Here is a 15,541-nt window from a genome sequence, read left to right as displayed (position 1 = left end):
AAACGAAGGTAATAAAATAAATTCAAAGGAGTTATTTTGTTGTTTGAATATTTCTAAGTGCCTAATGGAGTTTGAACGTTTGAAAATGTATGTTTCGATCATCCTTGGTAGATGTAATGAGTGGTAATCAATTTTCTTCTGATTTTTGTATGGATGTGTATGTCTGTTTGTAACTGTTATTCGATTTCGATCGGTTTCGATATACATATTCCGCTCGTCGGCGCATCCTTCGTGCCTCGCGTCTATTTCGTTGCACAATAGCACGCGATGGAGCTCTCATGGAGACTTCAATGGATTACGTACGGTACACGTTAATTAAATCTCTGGTTTCACGGTATGGTCCCGATTGAGCACCGTTGCCGCGAAACTTGTCCATTCAAGCGATCGTATGCCAATTTCATGGCTCCACTCTACTGGAAGATCCTTTTAAAAAGATCTGTACTAGGTGTAGAAATTCATTCTGTCCCTTTATATCCAATCATTTATAACTCTAGCGTAAACAGAAATATCTGTCCATTATTTCGTTTTAAATTGTAGATATTGGAAAACAAAATTCCAATAGTAATTATCAAGCGTTTAACTGCGTTAAACAGTGTAACTTAGTGCAATTCTATGTGTTCAGTATGTCAACAAACGTTTTCAAAAGGTTTCAGGTCGCTGGAATACCGTTGGCGTCGGTTTCATACAAACGCGAATATCGAGCGTTTCAGTCTATGGAATCGATTGAAACTGTGTTAATTATCAAGTAGATATAATACATTGGCTGCAAAAAAATGTATACAAATTGCTTCGAAATTAGTCAAAACGAAAGACTACCTCCTTAAACTTCAACGATCCAAACAAAAATACACATGTACTTTACATATTAACTTCATAATACGCTACCAATTTATATATTAGAAACTAAAATTTCAATATTACATATCAATAACAATTCTTCAGCTGCGAAAGAATTATACAAATTGCCTCGAAATTAGTCAAAACAGAAGACTACCCCCTTAAACTTCAACGATCCAAACAAAAATACATCTAATTTTAAAGCATTCCACAGGTTCAAAAGGTTCTATTTGAATCCGAATGGAACCAATCGCGCGACCCTAAGTGCGTGCTCTTTGCCCTACTTCGCCACCCCCTCGACATCGTATTCCTCTCTTAGTCGTCTAACCGGAGCTGATTAATGGCTGCGCGGGAATTACGATGGTTTCGACGTGCATGCAGACAATACATCGAAATAAGAATGAACCGAATCCCTATTGATTCACCTGGAAACCAAATCGATAGTCGTACGAGGCACAGGGGCTCACTTCGTTACAAATCGGCCAACTTTCGTCGGATCGACGGAGTGACGGGCCGCGGTTCGTCGGTCGCCCAAGGTGAATCCTCCATTGAAAAATTCCTCAGTTCGTAGCCGACGACTCCAGGTTGCAAACCACTTCGTCGGGCTTCTTTCTGAAATTCGTGTTCGCTTAATTTCGTGAGTAAACTTCTTTGCGATCTGCAAAAGTAATCTAAAAAAATATATATATAATTGGACACTTGGGGAACGTTGTGATTAATATAAGTTGGTACACCCTGTATAGTTAATTTTGAAGCTTGTGTGTCGCCTAATTCCCCTAATTCCTCTGTGCAAGCTGTGAAAGTAATTAAAAAAAAAAAAAAAAAAAAAGTGAGGGAAAAGTGTGTATATTATTAATTTCGTTTATTGTCGTTCTTCTAGTAGATCGTAAGTGCACTTGACAATTATTAGGCGTTCACGGTTCATTACTTATAATCAGATTGCGGATCTTTATGCCTTCATAGAAAATTTGAATGTGCAAGAATATAAAAAAAGATTGAAAGTATCGATCTAAAGTTCATGTTATAATATTTGCGCAATAAAATAAATTCCTATTCGGATTAAATTTTTGTAGGAAGATTTTATTTTACATAAAGATCCGCAGTCTACTTGTAACCCTAATTTAAACATGAATATGTACCAGTCATTTTTTTTTTCATCGTAAAACACTCAGATTGCTTCAAATTTTTTTTTTTTTTACGACCTAGTAGAATAATCTTATCTCATTAATTTTAATGTAACCTTCCTCAAAACACCGAAATACTTTTTTGGTAAGCAAAAGAGTAACGTATCCTATCTAACATAACGTATATTATGTATCAGGTTGTCCCGAAAGTTTCTTTCGTTTTATTAATAATTAATATATACACAATATCTTATGTTTTATGTTACATTACTGAATCGTGTACGATTCATTTCGCTTCATTACTGTTACAGCATCGGTGTCTAAGAAATTCGATTGTCTATTTATATAAACACTGCCATAGAGAATAATTGAACGCAATTCACGAAAGAAACTTTTGGGACAACCTAATACTTGAACAACCTTGAATAACGCCGAAATACTGTTTCGATAAAGATACCACCAAAGTATCGTATTCTATCGCGACAGTCGTCGATCGACTCCACACGAGGCAGTCACGAAACGAAATTGTTAAATATCTTTGATAGACGTGCTCATAGGAAATCAATAGTTTCGTGTCTCTCTGCAGTTGCATGTCACGATGCCCGATCAGATTCAGGAAGGAAAGGAAGCGATCGTGGACGCGGTGATAACGGAAATGGTGACTGAAGTGGAGCAGCAGGAGGATAAGAAGTCCCTATCGGAAGTGGATCTCGAGAAGAAATCACGTCCGAGGAAGTATCTCACCAAACGCATGAAACTGTATCCAGAATTGTACAGAAGTGACGTTTCGATTCATCCCAGTTACACGGGCCTTACGAACTTGCCTTAGTAAGATTCATTTCAGATACTTTCGTGAACGTGTCCTTTCTTTTTTTTTTTTTACGAGCATAAATGAACGAATGAAGAAGCTGAGTAGTATAGATCCTTTCTATTAGCTTGTCGGGAAAGTCCGTGCCGATTTTTGGTAGGTGGTACACGTCTGTTTATATTGGAATGGTTGAAAACAATTAACGTGAGTGGATCCACTTAAAAGGTGGAAAGGTCGTGGAACGAAATGGTATTTATATAATTCAATAAATATATATCAAAATTCAAACGTCCCTTTGAATTTGAAAAATTGGCACGAACTTTCTGGACAACCCAATATTTTGTTTTGTTTAATTAAGAATTTCCCTACTTTGCACAAGATGTAACTAAAATTTTGAAACGCTTCTTCTCCGGATCAATTCCTCGTGAGAATATGAATCAAAAAGTTATTTTTTCATTTTTCAATCTGAAGCTGATGAAATTACAGTTTGAAAAATAAAAGAAAATATCCTAAAGAAAATATTTAAAAAGAAATATTAATATAGTCAATTTACATATCTCGTTTCTCTACATCAATACATAATACATACATGTGTCATTATTCGTATTTACACCAATATAAAGTAGTTTTGCTTTCGAGAGTAGTTACTATAAAGGAAGAGAAGGTCTCGAGGTCCTTCTTTCCGCTCACTATTTCCAACGTTTCGCATTAATTAATTATCTGAGAATGCAAAATAATGTAGCGAACTATTTCCAATAATTTTAAATTTTAAACGTGCATCCAGCGCCATCGGTGGGAAAACTCCCAAGTTTGTCGTGAAATAGTTCCCATTTTCTAACGCTAGATGGTGCCACATACTTCTGTATATACCGACACGCATATTCAACTTTTCTTTGCACATATACATAGTTTTACGTTGCCCGAAATGCACAATATACAACAATTTGAAGTTATAATCATTGACGAAGAGTCGAGAAGTCATTTAAAGCTCACTTTTTGGACCAAAAGGGTAACAGTTTCGTCAATAAAATACAGCGCCATCGGTGGGGAAAACGCTCAAGTTTGTTGTAACATAGTTGTTGTTTGGAACCTTGTACAAAATTAAAGTCGACGAACAGCTAAATTATAATATCAAAATCCTCGTAGTGTAATAAAAAGTTCATTATAGGAAATAAGAAGCAAGAGTTTATGAATATAATGCAATAAACTGTCATGTCGGTATATATAGGAGTATGTGGCGTCATCTAGCATTAGAAACTACGAACTATTTTACGACAAACTTAGACGTTTTGCCACCGATGGCGCTAGCTGTACGCTTAAGGCGCGAATTTTAAATCGAATAATTGCTTCTATTTTGCAATCTAATATATTTCTTATAGTTGAATCATACAAAGTATGTAACTATCGAATCCTGTTGGTACTCTTCGTCTCATAGAACATTCTAACTATTCTCTATTCGATCACAACTATCGTTTCATTTAACACGTTGACTGCCAAACGAGTATTCTTGAAAATTTCTGCTAAGATTAAATATTATTCAAACTATCGGAGTCTAGCTAATGAAACATTTATCGTGGTATTTAGTTTCGTAATTACATCAAAATTCAAGAACTTCGTTTAGATTCATCTCCTGTGACGACTAACTTTCAGAATTAATCTTTCTAGTTCTCGAGTGAAAAAACACTGTCACCCATATATGGGTGACATGGCGATCAACGTGTTAATTATAACTAAAAATGTACATTTGTAAACAGGTTTCCAAAACGATACTGTACAAATCACGTATCAGTATTTTACTCAATTACTCTAATAAGTACGATTGTTTTGCACCGCGATCGATCATTAAACGCATAATTTTGTTTGGAAGCTACGTGATCTGCAGGCGTCGCCTACAAAGAATCAAGAAACAGATCAGACGTCAGCTGAACCGCGAAGTCATGCATTTCGCGATGATGCAAATGTTCGCCATCGATAGCGTTAAAGTCGACCGTGTCTTCAGCGTCGGGATGCCACAGAAGACGTTGATCGTCCCCGATTTGTTAACCGCGAACGAGAGACGTCACCTCAACGAACTCTTCACGAATCATTAACGCATAAACTTCATCGTCATCACTGTCAAACAATTGTATCGACACACGAGCAAAATAAAGACACGTTTGTACGTTGTATACATTGAATGAGTCTATTTTCTCTCGGACAGAGATGAACAAAATTTAATCGAAATAATGGATAAGAAAAAATATCAAAATACGTGGTAATTCACGCGCCTCTTAGACGTCTCTGCTCTCGTTTTGGCGGGAAATCACAAGTAAACAAATTCAATTCGACGACAGGCGAAACAAAGAAACATTTTTAATAGATCATCACTTTTTTACTTTTGCAAATTAATAACGATAAAGAAAAAATTTAATATAGACATTTTTGATTCCTGTTATCTGTTATTCGTGTTTCCAACGCGGACGAAGAGAACGATGTTTCGTAACAAGTACCAGCATGGACTCCTGTCCATTTTATACAGCTGTGGTTCGTCCCCTTTGGAGTTGTGGGACATGCATGTAAGTTATGGTTAAAAATTAATTAATTAATTAATTATGAAACGAAGCTATAAATAATATTAATTCCTTCTTAGTAAACAAAATTTCTCCATTTCGATGTTTCGATGTTTTCCATGAAGATACGATGAAAAATATTAAAATTAATTCTCATTGTCTCGTGTCATTTCTGCAATAAAATGGAGGAGTTACTATCCGTCTTAAATCTAGTCCAGTAAAAAGTACAAAGAAACCGAATTTCGAGCAGGTGAAGAACGGATACATTCGAAGGGTGACGGACGATGAGGTGAAATCATTGGCTCTGGAGTTGGCTGGAACGAACGTCACGACGACCTACATCTTTTGTCCCGCGAATCCAAAGAAAGTTCTCGGCGTTCGGCATCCCTTTCTGATTATGATCGTGAAGAACATGAAGAAGTATTTCACGTTCGAGATAACAGTAAATCTTTCGCGACTAAATCCAATTTTTTATTGTTACCCTCCTAGGTCCGAGAATAAAGAAAATTATCTTACGTTACAAATACGATGAAACTTTTGCATCTATCGATATTTCACTTCAGAGTAGAAGTACGGATACTTTTCGCTTCGATAGATACTCGACGACAAGAACATGCACAGGAGGTTTCGAATGAGCAACTTCCAAAGCACCACTCGTATCAGACCCTTCTGCACGTCGATGCCGATCGGATTGTCCGGTGGCTGGAATCAAATTCAATTTAATCTGGCAGATTTCACGCGAAGAGCATATGGCACGAACTACATTGAGACCACGCGTCTCCAGATCCATGCTAACTGCAGAATACGACGCATTTATTTCGCAGACAGGTGCGAAAGTAAACAAAGTAAACAAAGAAATGTGAGAAGTAATAGACGAAGAAACAATAATTACTTCAATCGCTATAAGTTTTACAATATCGAGTATTTTAAAAGATCGAACACATTAATAGTTCTTGCCTCTCGAGTTGATTTTCTTCTTGTAAAGAAACCGCATATGATTTCATCCTTTGCTATAAATATTCAGATTCCAATGTTTGCCATAACTGAGCCTCGTTTCATTTGACAGAATTTATTCGGAAGATGAGCTACCAGAAGATTTTAAGCTCTTCTTACCTATCCATCGAAGGAAATGTGTTAGAGAGGAAGACGTGAAGCCGAAATATAAGAAGAAACCGGAGGTCGAAGTTGTGGAACCACCACCTTTTGATGCGGGCGATGCACCTGAAGACGAGGAAGGCGAGGAAGGTGAAGAAGCATTGGAAGACGAAGAAACAATCGAAGATGAAGCTGCTCCCTTGGAAAAAGAAGCTACGAAAATTGAGGCAAAGGAAGATGAAGAAGAAGATGAAGGGGAGGGTGAAGCTGAGCTTCCAGAAGTAACAGATTATGAGGCAGAAGATGAAGATGCTGCAGAGTACGAAACCGGACATGGAGTTGCTACTCATGGAACGTCTCCGGGATACGCAACGGAAGAGGAAACTGACGGCGAACATATAGCGGCTGAAGACGACGAGGAAGAATACGAAGCTCAGTAATGGATATATGATTCTACCTTAGTGTATATATTAATTAATAAAAAGTTTATTTTTATGCAGTCTCAAACACCGTTAGAATACTTTTCACTGTAAATATGTTAAAACCGAGCTAACTTACCAGTTATTTCACAATAAATATTTATATCAGAGAAGCTTCTATAAATAATGAACTAGAAGCACATATAGAATTATTATGCATAAAACTCCAAGAGGTGATAAGATATACAAATACTTTCATTTTTTAATTCATCATGTAGATTATATATATTATTTTTAATAAAAATATATAATTGCATCGAAAATATAGTACTAATCACGGGAAGGTATGTATGTTTTGAATGATTGCATGTATCTTGTATGATACAGACTAAAACCATTGTGACAGTCTATACACTGTTCCATAGAACAAGGACATAAGGTGTAAAATAAAAACATAATGAGCGTTTATTGTGTAATATTATGGTACGTCGTAATCGTCATCTTCTCTCTTCCTTTTCATAGACTCCTCTTCTATTTTGATGGGAGGCATTGTTTGCCCTGACGTGATTTGTATTTTTGGCTTGGTCACTTGTGCCTTTACAGTAGCTGTACCTGACGCAGCTAGAAGTGTAAAAGATTGGTGTAAAAAATAATCAAACTCGCGAAAGCAAATTTTTTCATTATTGCTTAAGTAATTTGCATCTTACATAGCTGAGGTCTCAATGAAATATGGATAGAAGGAACGGACGTTTGGGAATGCTGGACTCGGTACGGATCTACGAATTAACAAAGATTCTAATATTAATTTATTCATAAGACTATCGGTTACACTTTTCTGTACGACTTACCCGTTGAAAATTTCAACACAGGCTTTGGTATCGAAATAGTTTGGGTTCTGGCAACAGTTGCCAGTGTTCCTGGTCTCTTAACAATGGACAGACCAGTCTTGTTTCCTTCTACTTTTAACTTAGACTGACCACCTTGAATATTGTTTCCAACTAAAGAATGTAACGGTTTTCCAAGTACTTTTTTCGTTGCATTCTTAAGTTTGTAATTTGTTGCATTTAAGCAATATCGATCCGGTGGTAATCTCAAGCCGTTACTTGGTTTAACGAATGGAAGCGGTGTATTATTTTTGGCCCGAGCAACATCAAGTAATACATCTCTTGGTGGTGGGTTTGTAAACGTACGTTCTAATTGCATTTTTACTGCTAATCTAACGTCATCCAAATCAATGAATTTCTTCTTTGCATGATTTGCATAAATTCTACTGTCGTCTAATATACAAGTAACATAACCTATGAATTGTAAAACGATCGTTTCATAAGTTTTCTTGTATAATTATATCACAGAATAATAAACGGATACATGAAGTAAATTTACTTGGATTTTCAATAAAATATATATAAATTTGAATAAATTGTCAATGTGTAATACGTACGATACGTAAATTCGAGGAGCTGATTTATAACCTTCGGTTCATAATCAGCGATTCCCATATCTTTCATTATTGACATTATCACCTGTGCGTCCTTTGGAATATGTTTTACGTGACTCATCGTCTTTGTTTTCTCTGTCATTTTCCATAAACGTTAACTGTTATTGTTGCACCACACGTACAACAATTAAAGAACACAATTGATGGATTGTATTCTAGGTTAGCGTTGCTCAATGTTGCACTCAAAATCGAACACAAAACTGAAGTACGCGTTACAGTGGAGCCACCGATGAAGTTCAAAATATGCAGTATTCAATTATTCAGTGTTCAGCATTCATTGTTCAATGAAATATTTTTGAACTCCTTCAATGAAATAATATATTTTCTTTTAAATATTCTCACTTGTCTATTATTAGTTAATATGTCAAATGTATCATTTGTATGAATAATTATTCAATGTATAGCAGTGTGGTGGTACTCACCGATACGTTAGATTTGATTGTGTGATGCCTTCTAGCGCCGCGTGGTTTTATGTCTCCAACTAAAAACGTGGTTCCACTTCCCCGCATCTGCGCTTGGCCACCCTGGTTCGTCGTGGTTTGCTGTCAAATTGTATGAACCGTCTGTACTTTTAACGGAAAGAATTTATATCATATGAAAACCAACATGAACATCACATCCGCAGGTAAATTATTTATTTCGTATTTGACACAACGTTATATTTTTAAATTACATTATTACCGTACTTATCAGTTAATTTTCACACAGTACTTGGTCTCTTTCCATGCAATGATTTGCAAATCTTGTGGATCATAACCTCTCCTTTTATATCTAAAATATAAAATACAATTGTTTACTTAATTTTTATTAGTAATAACGAGTACTCAGTGATCTAGAGATGTTTAGGTAATCATAGGGACACATGATTTAAGTACTTTGTTTAACTATATTTAATAACCGTAATCCATTGTTTCAGCTGGTATCATCTCTCTCCTCGAGGAGCCAATGCCTGAATTAAAGGTATTCGCTCTGAAAAAGTTGGATATGATCGTGGACGAATTTTGGCCTGAAATTTCAGAAGCCATAGAAAAAATGTATGAAATCCTAACTGGTTTATTTGAGTGTTTTAATTATTTTTCCTCTGTGTTTTAACAGTGAGTTTTTTGTGTTTTAGTGAAATTCTTCACGAAGATAAGGCATTTCCCCAACATGATTTAGCCGCATTAGTTGCTAGTAAAGTTTATTATCATTTAGGAAGTTTTGAAGATTCTCTTACATATGCCCTTGGAGCTGCAGATCTCTTCGATGTGAATGCTCGTAACGAATATGTTGATACTACTATAGGTACTAAATCTTTTATTCCAAGAGATTTTAGTTTTATTAGATCATATATATTTATTGAGAATTTCTATACAGCTAAATGTATCGACTTTTATACTCAACAACGTGTTCTGGAAGCTGAAGGAAAGTTACCACCAGGTAGCAAAGGAATCGATCCTAGATTGGAAGGAATTGTTAATAGAATGTTTCAACGCTGTTTAGATGATAATCAGTATAGACAAGCTTTAGGTCTTGCTCTTGAAACTAGAAGAATGGATATCTTCGAAGCTGCGATTATGCAGTCGGTAAGGAAAATGTTCAATAATTAACAGAGTCTATGTACTATCATAAGGTGAATATTCATATTATCATTTTTATTTTAGGATGACGTGAGCGGCATGTTGTCCTATGCTTTTCAAGTCGTCATGAGTCTCATTCAGAATCGTGGCTTCCGCAACACTGTACTTCGCTGCTTAGTGAGCCTTTACCGCAATTTGGGCACACCAGACTATGTCAACATGTGTCAGTGTCTGATATTTCTTGATGATCCGTTAGCTGTCGCTGAACTCTTAGACAGATTAAGCAAAGGCTCGCAAGATTGTGTTCTAATGGCCTATCAAATCGCGTTCGATTTGTACGAATCAGCGACACAGCAGTTCCTCGGCCGCGTCTTACAAGCACTTAGAGCAATGGCTCCCATTCCAGGAGCTCTTATCGTTAAACCAATCGTTAAACCAGCCGTGAAAGCGTCTACCGATGCTACAAGTTCGGATTCCACGAGTATGGAAACCGAAACTAGTACACCCGCTCCGGAAGAAAAGACTGAACGTAGCGTTGAAAGTTTGGTAAGCTATACTGCTCAACCGGCTACACCTTAAATATAGTACCATTTATTAATCTACATTTATTTAACCAGAATGCCGAAGAGCGCGAACAACAAGAACGAGTAGACGCGCTGTCGAGCATTTTAGGCGGAGAAATTTCCATTGACTTGCATCTGCAATTTTTAATCCGTAGTAACCATACCGACATGTTAATATTAAAGAATACCAAGGACGCTATACGGGTGTCTATTTGTCATACTGCCACCGTAATTGCAAATGCGTATATGCATTCTGGAACAACCAGCGATCAATTTTTAAGGTAACGACACTCTGCTTTAGACTCGACGAATTATTCTATTTATCATTTCATATCCTAATTCTACGGAATATTATATTTTAGGGATAATTTAGAATGGCTGGCTCGTGCTACAAATTGGGCTAAGCTAACAGCGACAGCGTCTTTAGGCGTAATTCACAGAGGTCACGAACAGGAGGCTCTAGCATTAATGCAATCCTATCTCCCGCGGGATGCAGGCGCTGGTGCTGGTTACTCCGAGGGAGGTGGTTTGTACGCGTTAGGACTCATTCACGCTAATCACGGCGCGGTCATCACGGATTATTTACTCGGACAGCTAAAGGACGCACAGAATGAGGCACGTATACGATGCTCATCGTTTATTTCGTTACGAAGAAATTCGTTCCGATCATTTGTTTTTATAACGCCTCGCGGTTTGTTGTTCGCAGATGGTTCGCCACGGAGGTTGCTTAGGGTTAGGTCTGGCTGCTATGGGGTCGCATAGACAGGATGTTTACGAGCAACTCAAGTTCAATCTGTATCAAGATGACGCTGTTACTGGCGAGGCAGCGGGCATCGCCATGGGCATGGTTATGCTGGGATCTAAATCAACCCAGGCGATCGAAGATATGGTTGCTGTAAGTCGATCTATACATCTTTTCTATACTCTAATTTGAATAACTCGCGCGTCTTATAAGATAGACGTATTTAACAACAAAAATGAAGGTAACGGGTCGTAACGCAAACAAACATCTTCTTAAACAAATTCATAATTTCGTTTTTAGGTTATTAATATTTTCTCGTTGACCTCGCACGTTATTCGAATATATTAGTTCGACTTAGGTAAAGGATATGCGGGAACGGTAGAAAATTTTGAAAGAATAGGCAACTTAAATTATCAAAAGTATTATTTATATTATAGTAAATCTACAGGATGTTGTTAACCACCTAGCGCGTAAGGTGACTGGTCCGCAGTTTTGAAATCATAGGAGCCACGAGCACTGTAAAGGAAAGAAAATACATAAATCTGCCGTACCGTTAATTTGTATAACATTAATGTAAGCACAAGTTACCCAGAGCTAAGGGTTGATCCACCCATGTACATCTTTCCACCGCCGTTCCTTGGAGTACCAGGGAATCCCCTTGGCTTCGTGATAGATTCGCTGAAGTACTCGTAGCTGCGTCCGTGAGCACAGGAACCTATTTAGTGAAATGCGTTTTAGTCTTTCCACAGTGAACAACGAAGCGAATAATTTACACTTCAACCTCAGTCCGATACATTCTGCCTCGATTTGGTAGTGACTAGAATTGTTATCTAATAGGATTCATCTTACCACAACGTGTTAACCAGAGAAACCCGATAAAAATAACTCGAAGCGTCTCATTCTTACCGAGCAAGTCGCTAGAGCATCCAGGTTGCTTACTGCCTCCATTAGCATAGAAATCTGAGGTGCCAACTGCGCCGTCCATGCCTAACTTGCCAGCAGACGTGTGAATAATTTGAACATTTTTTGCGTCCGAACGATCAACTCTGTCGCCAGGACCTTTCTGTTCGAACAATGGTTTGGCTGGGTCCAGAGCTGCAATTGCGATCATTTAAGTGTCTAACGGTACTAAAGAAGTACCGAAGTCATGGTCGATTTTGTATAGAAACAATGATTCTTACCTATAACTTCCGCGACTTGGCCAGTCTTCGAAAGAGATCGCGCTGCCAATCCCATGACGTGGGCACCTAGAGAGTGTCCTACCATTTTTGTGGTAGATGCTTTCAGATTCATCCTCGAACGCAGGAAACTGGAGAATGATGTGACATGCTCGGCCACTAATGGCACACTCTTTGCTACTTGCGAGTAGATCAGGTTTTTGGCAATATTGCGCCAGTCCATGACGATCACGTTGCAGTCGATAGCCTTGAGATAAGCTGCAAAGATCATCCTTTAGTTATCGAAAGAAAAGATTGGATTGTTGAAAAATAAGAAATTATTAGAAACGAAGCTCAATTCTATTTAGTTGAGAATTTTATCTTCTACTTCTAGTAGTACTCTCCAAATATTGTGTTTCAATAGTCAAATATATTTGCAACAGAGTTAATGGAAAATTAGTAGGCAATTGAATGCATTTAACGTTACCATCGCGAATCAAAGTGCAGGATTTTGAGTCTCCGCTGCTCTTCCATCCGTGGGTGACCAAGATCGTTGGTCTGTTCGCGTTCCAGTTGCTCTGCGAGACCGTGTTAGGGTTGTTCATTGACAGGGAGTGTCCATTTGTTGGGTTCCTCCTGGAACGAAAAATCGAGGAGTTCTGTTTGATGTTAAAGAAATTTATATATTCGAGAGAATAAGGAATGCGTTAATGATCATAAAACGTAGTGTTTATAACTGCAATAGATTCTTTGGTCTTCTTAACACCAATTGGAACCAACGACAAAATTTCGTAGATAGAAAAAAGGATCCAGAATTTAATATTATTTATGAAGGATGCACTCCTTTTCAATAGCGTTTAGACTATATTCTCTGCGATTGAAACAGTGAACAGTTGAATTTAAAAAAACAAAATGTTGTATAGGAAGTTATATTGTTCTCAGCATGTGTTCCAAATTGTTTGAGAAGATTGAAATCGACGAATGTAATGCTTTCGGTCGAGGTAGTGTCTATTGTTTAGTTTCTATTGGTAGTGTCTATCGTTAGTCCTAACCGCGTGAAGAGGTTGAAAGTGATGGAATCGAGGTCGCTGGACAAAGCATTGATCTCGTCCAAACTTAGAGGTCTGTCGTCAAGCTTGATCAGGTACGGGACTCCGTTGTCATCTGGAAAAACCGTGTAGTTGGCCTGCATCAACGCCGTGAGCAGGGTGGGATAAACTGTAATAGAAATTGCCATGGTTATCATACCGTTGTATTGCTATTAGATTACCCCAAAAGTTCTTTTAAGATTTCTTTCTTATAGGATTAATCAGGGAAAGCTAAAAGACAGAATAACGCAACGCCAACGAAAAACAGACCAGGTTGGATGCTTGACTGAACATTGCACGACAAACACTAGCATGCAAATTGTAAATAGAAATATTTAGATAAAATTAGCAGGTTTTAAAGAAGTTCAGAAATATTCAGAGATATATTAGATGACTCATGGATAAGGCTATTTTGAAGAATTCTGTCTTAGAAAGCCATTAATTTAATCGATTTACTCGGTAGAATATCGTTGAAGAAATGAAAATTAATGAATTCATAAAAAGAACTTTTTGGGAGCTTTATGATATTTTAATACGTACTCAGAGCAAGAGATGCAGGGGCCACCATTTTTGATTTCGTTCCCGCGGGTCACTTCGCGTCAGAATTCCACGACTAGCTAGCTCTAGCGCTTCGATGTCGCTTCTTTTATACGTTTTATGGAAACAATGCTCGACCACTCGAGCACTACATCTTTGATAAGGGATATGACTGATGAACGTTTCTTCAAGGCGAAGAATAAATATTCGAACGTTTTCCTTCCCCCTTTTTTTTTTCCCCATGATCGAACCTTGAGAAACTCCGTACTCTCTACCGGATTAAAAAATAAGCTGGAGATTAGGTAGATATTAGTTCTCGATCGATCAGATTGAGAAACTGTTACGAAATTTGAACTTAACGGTGATGATATCTCGCGTATTCCGATCGAAGATTTTTTACTTGATTCGAATATTTATTTATATTTACACTATTAAGAATGGCAGGAAGTTTAAATTTTGTAGAATTGTAATGGAAATCACGATGAGAAATCTTTTTCATTGTTATTTATTATTAAAAGCCTTATAATTAGATATTTAATATTTTTGTAACGTGTTACATTTTTTGCCGATCCACGCTTTCGTTAAATATAGTACAAATTAAACATTACTCAACGTCACCCAAGCATTAATCGAGTAACGATCGCATCTGCCGCGTAATTCAGAAAATATCCCAAAAATCATGAGGAACGTCGACCATAGTCAGATTACCATGAAGAATTGCGATTATATTTTGACAGTATTTACTTTTCAAATTACAAATGAATAAAATCCTTTTTTGAATCGTTCATTGTATAGTTAGCTGATCTAATAATGTTTTAATCCGATTTACACATACACTTTAAAATACACTTAAAAGAAAGATACGCTGTTAAGATATAAGATGAAGTCATTCTCCAATTAATCTCCTCCTCTTTGAAAAAGCATACTCGATGAATAGTAAGACATTGTAAAGTTATCTCAAGATGGAGGTATTATGCAATTATCCTTTTTCTTTTTGTATAAAAAAGCATTCTCGAAAAATAATACATTGGTAAGACATCTTAAGATGGAGGTATCTTCCAATTATTTCCTTTTTTGTGTATAAAAAAGCATTCCTGAGGAAAAAGATATCGTTAAGACGAAGTCTTACAATATCTCGTTCACTATTTCCACTCGGTAATTCCACTTTTTGTTCCAAATCTGAATCACTTTCCACGTCGCAACTATTACCAACACGGAATTTTATGTGTTGCAACAAATGGCTGGCAATGTCCAATTGCGCAGCATCTGCCACGAATGCGGATTAAAACATCTTTTTCATGCCGCAATCGTTTACAAACAAATCTTGGTGCTATATCGAGTTCAATCGCCTAATCCTTCGATATTTTCCTTCCGTTTCAGATATTTTATTTTTGCAGAAAACCACGGTAGTCGTTATCGCGTTTATCGAGCATAATCGAAACGACCGACAGATTAGTCCTTTTAACATCGAAAAGGTTAAGAAGCACTGGCTTAGAGAATACAAAGTGGTGCAACCATAACTCGTTTATATTTCGGTGGGGTCGCGCTCCCATAATCTTATCATA

The 15,541-nt window shown here is 37.1% G+C and overlaps 5 protein-coding genes across 9 annotated transcripts in view; 3 read left to right on the top strand and 2 right to left on the bottom strand.

Annotated features, from left to right (window-relative positions):
* Window positions 1-5,011, top strand: part of LOC128877597 (uncharacterized) — a 5,316-nt gene extending 305 nt beyond the window's left edge. Inside the window, exons 2-4 of one of the 4 annotated variants that reach the window (XM_054125035.1) lie at window positions 1,052-1,474; window positions 2,548-2,789; window positions 4,637-5,011. In XM_054125035.1, coding sequence (XP_053981010.1) covers window positions 2,560-2,789; window positions 4,637-4,859 — 453 coding nt within the window. In that variant the 5' untranslated portion in view covers window positions 1,052-1,474; window positions 2,548-2,559 and the 3' untranslated portion in view covers window positions 4,860-5,011. Of the gene's footprint in view, window positions 1-72; window positions 1,724-2,547; window positions 2,790-4,636 lie in introns of those variants that run through there. The other 3 variants (XM_054125037.1, XM_054125036.1, XM_054125038.1) reach the window with 3 other exon arrangements.
* A 181-nt stretch (window positions 5,012-5,192) lies between these two features.
* LOC128877594 (cilia- and flagella-associated protein 20-like) lies at window positions 5,193-6,933 on the top strand. The gene is made up of 4 exons (XM_054125031.1): window positions 5,193-5,324; window positions 5,569-5,760; window positions 5,914-6,146; window positions 6,385-6,933. The coding sequence occupies exons 1-4, from the start codon at window positions 5,241-5,243 to the stop codon at window positions 6,851-6,853; spliced, it is 978 nt and encodes a 325-aa protein (XP_053981006.1). The 5' UTR covers window positions 5,193-5,240; the 3' UTR covers window positions 6,854-6,933.
* A 152-nt stretch (window positions 6,934-7,085) lies between these two features.
* LOC128877596 (transcription initiation factor TFIID subunit 9) lies at window positions 7,086-8,706 on the bottom strand. Of its 2 annotated transcripts, XM_054125033.1 has the most exons (4): window positions 8,274-8,706; window positions 7,681-8,130; window positions 7,540-7,608; window positions 7,086-7,453 (listed from the first exon to the last, which is right to left on the bottom strand). In XM_054125033.1, the coding sequence occupies exons 1-4, from the start codon at window positions 8,410-8,412 to the stop codon at window positions 7,311-7,313; spliced, it is 801 nt and encodes a 266-aa protein (XP_053981008.1). In that variant the 5' UTR covers window positions 8,413-8,706; the 3' UTR covers window positions 7,086-7,310. The 2 variants fall into 2 exon arrangements, with proteins under 2 accessions (XP_053981008.1, XP_053981009.1); XM_054125034.1 differs by lacking the exon at window positions 7,540-7,608 and having other exon boundaries at window positions 8,274-8,693.
* Window positions 8,707-8,795: 89 nt separating this feature from the next.
* LOC128877592 (26S proteasome non-ATPase regulatory subunit 1) overlaps window positions 8,796-15,541 on the top strand; it is a 65,896-nt gene continuing 59,150 nt past the window's right edge. Inside the window, exons 1-8 of the mRNA XM_054125026.1 lie at window positions 8,796-8,955; window positions 9,247-9,364; window positions 9,445-9,614; window positions 9,687-9,895; window positions 9,974-10,435; window positions 10,507-10,733; window positions 10,815-11,067; window positions 11,159-11,347. Coding sequence (XP_053981001.1) covers window positions 8,925-8,955; window positions 9,247-9,364; window positions 9,445-9,614; window positions 9,687-9,895; window positions 9,974-10,435; window positions 10,507-10,733; window positions 10,815-11,067; window positions 11,159-11,347 — 1,659 coding nt within the window. The 5' untranslated portion in view covers window positions 8,796-8,924. The remainder of the gene's footprint in view (window positions 8,956-9,246; window positions 9,365-9,444; window positions 9,615-9,686; window positions 9,896-9,973; window positions 10,436-10,506; window positions 10,734-10,814; window positions 11,068-11,158; window positions 11,348-15,541) is intronic.
* Window positions 11,600-14,141, bottom strand: LOC128877595 (pancreatic lipase-related protein 2-like). The gene is made up of 7 exons (XM_054125032.1): window positions 13,980-14,141; window positions 13,404-13,569; window positions 12,839-12,987; window positions 12,376-12,630; window positions 12,101-12,289; window positions 11,783-11,909; window positions 11,600-11,710 (listed from the first exon to the last, which is right to left on the bottom strand). Exons 1-7 carry the CDS (start codon window positions 14,005-14,007, stop codon window positions 11,650-11,652), a joined length of 975 nt encoding a protein of 324 aa, XP_053981007.1. The 5' UTR covers window positions 14,008-14,141; the 3' UTR covers window positions 11,600-11,649.

Source organism: Hylaeus volcanicus, chromosome 5 (genome assembly GCF_026283585.1).
Source record: "Hylaeus volcanicus isolate JK05 chromosome 5, UHH_iyHylVolc1.0_haploid, whole genome shotgun sequence".
NCBI lineage: Eukaryota > Metazoa > Arthropoda > Insecta > Hymenoptera > Colletidae > Hylaeus > Hylaeus volcanicus.
The sequence above is the reverse complement of the archived record's forward strand: the minus strand, read 5'-3'. Positions and strand labels throughout refer to the sequence as shown.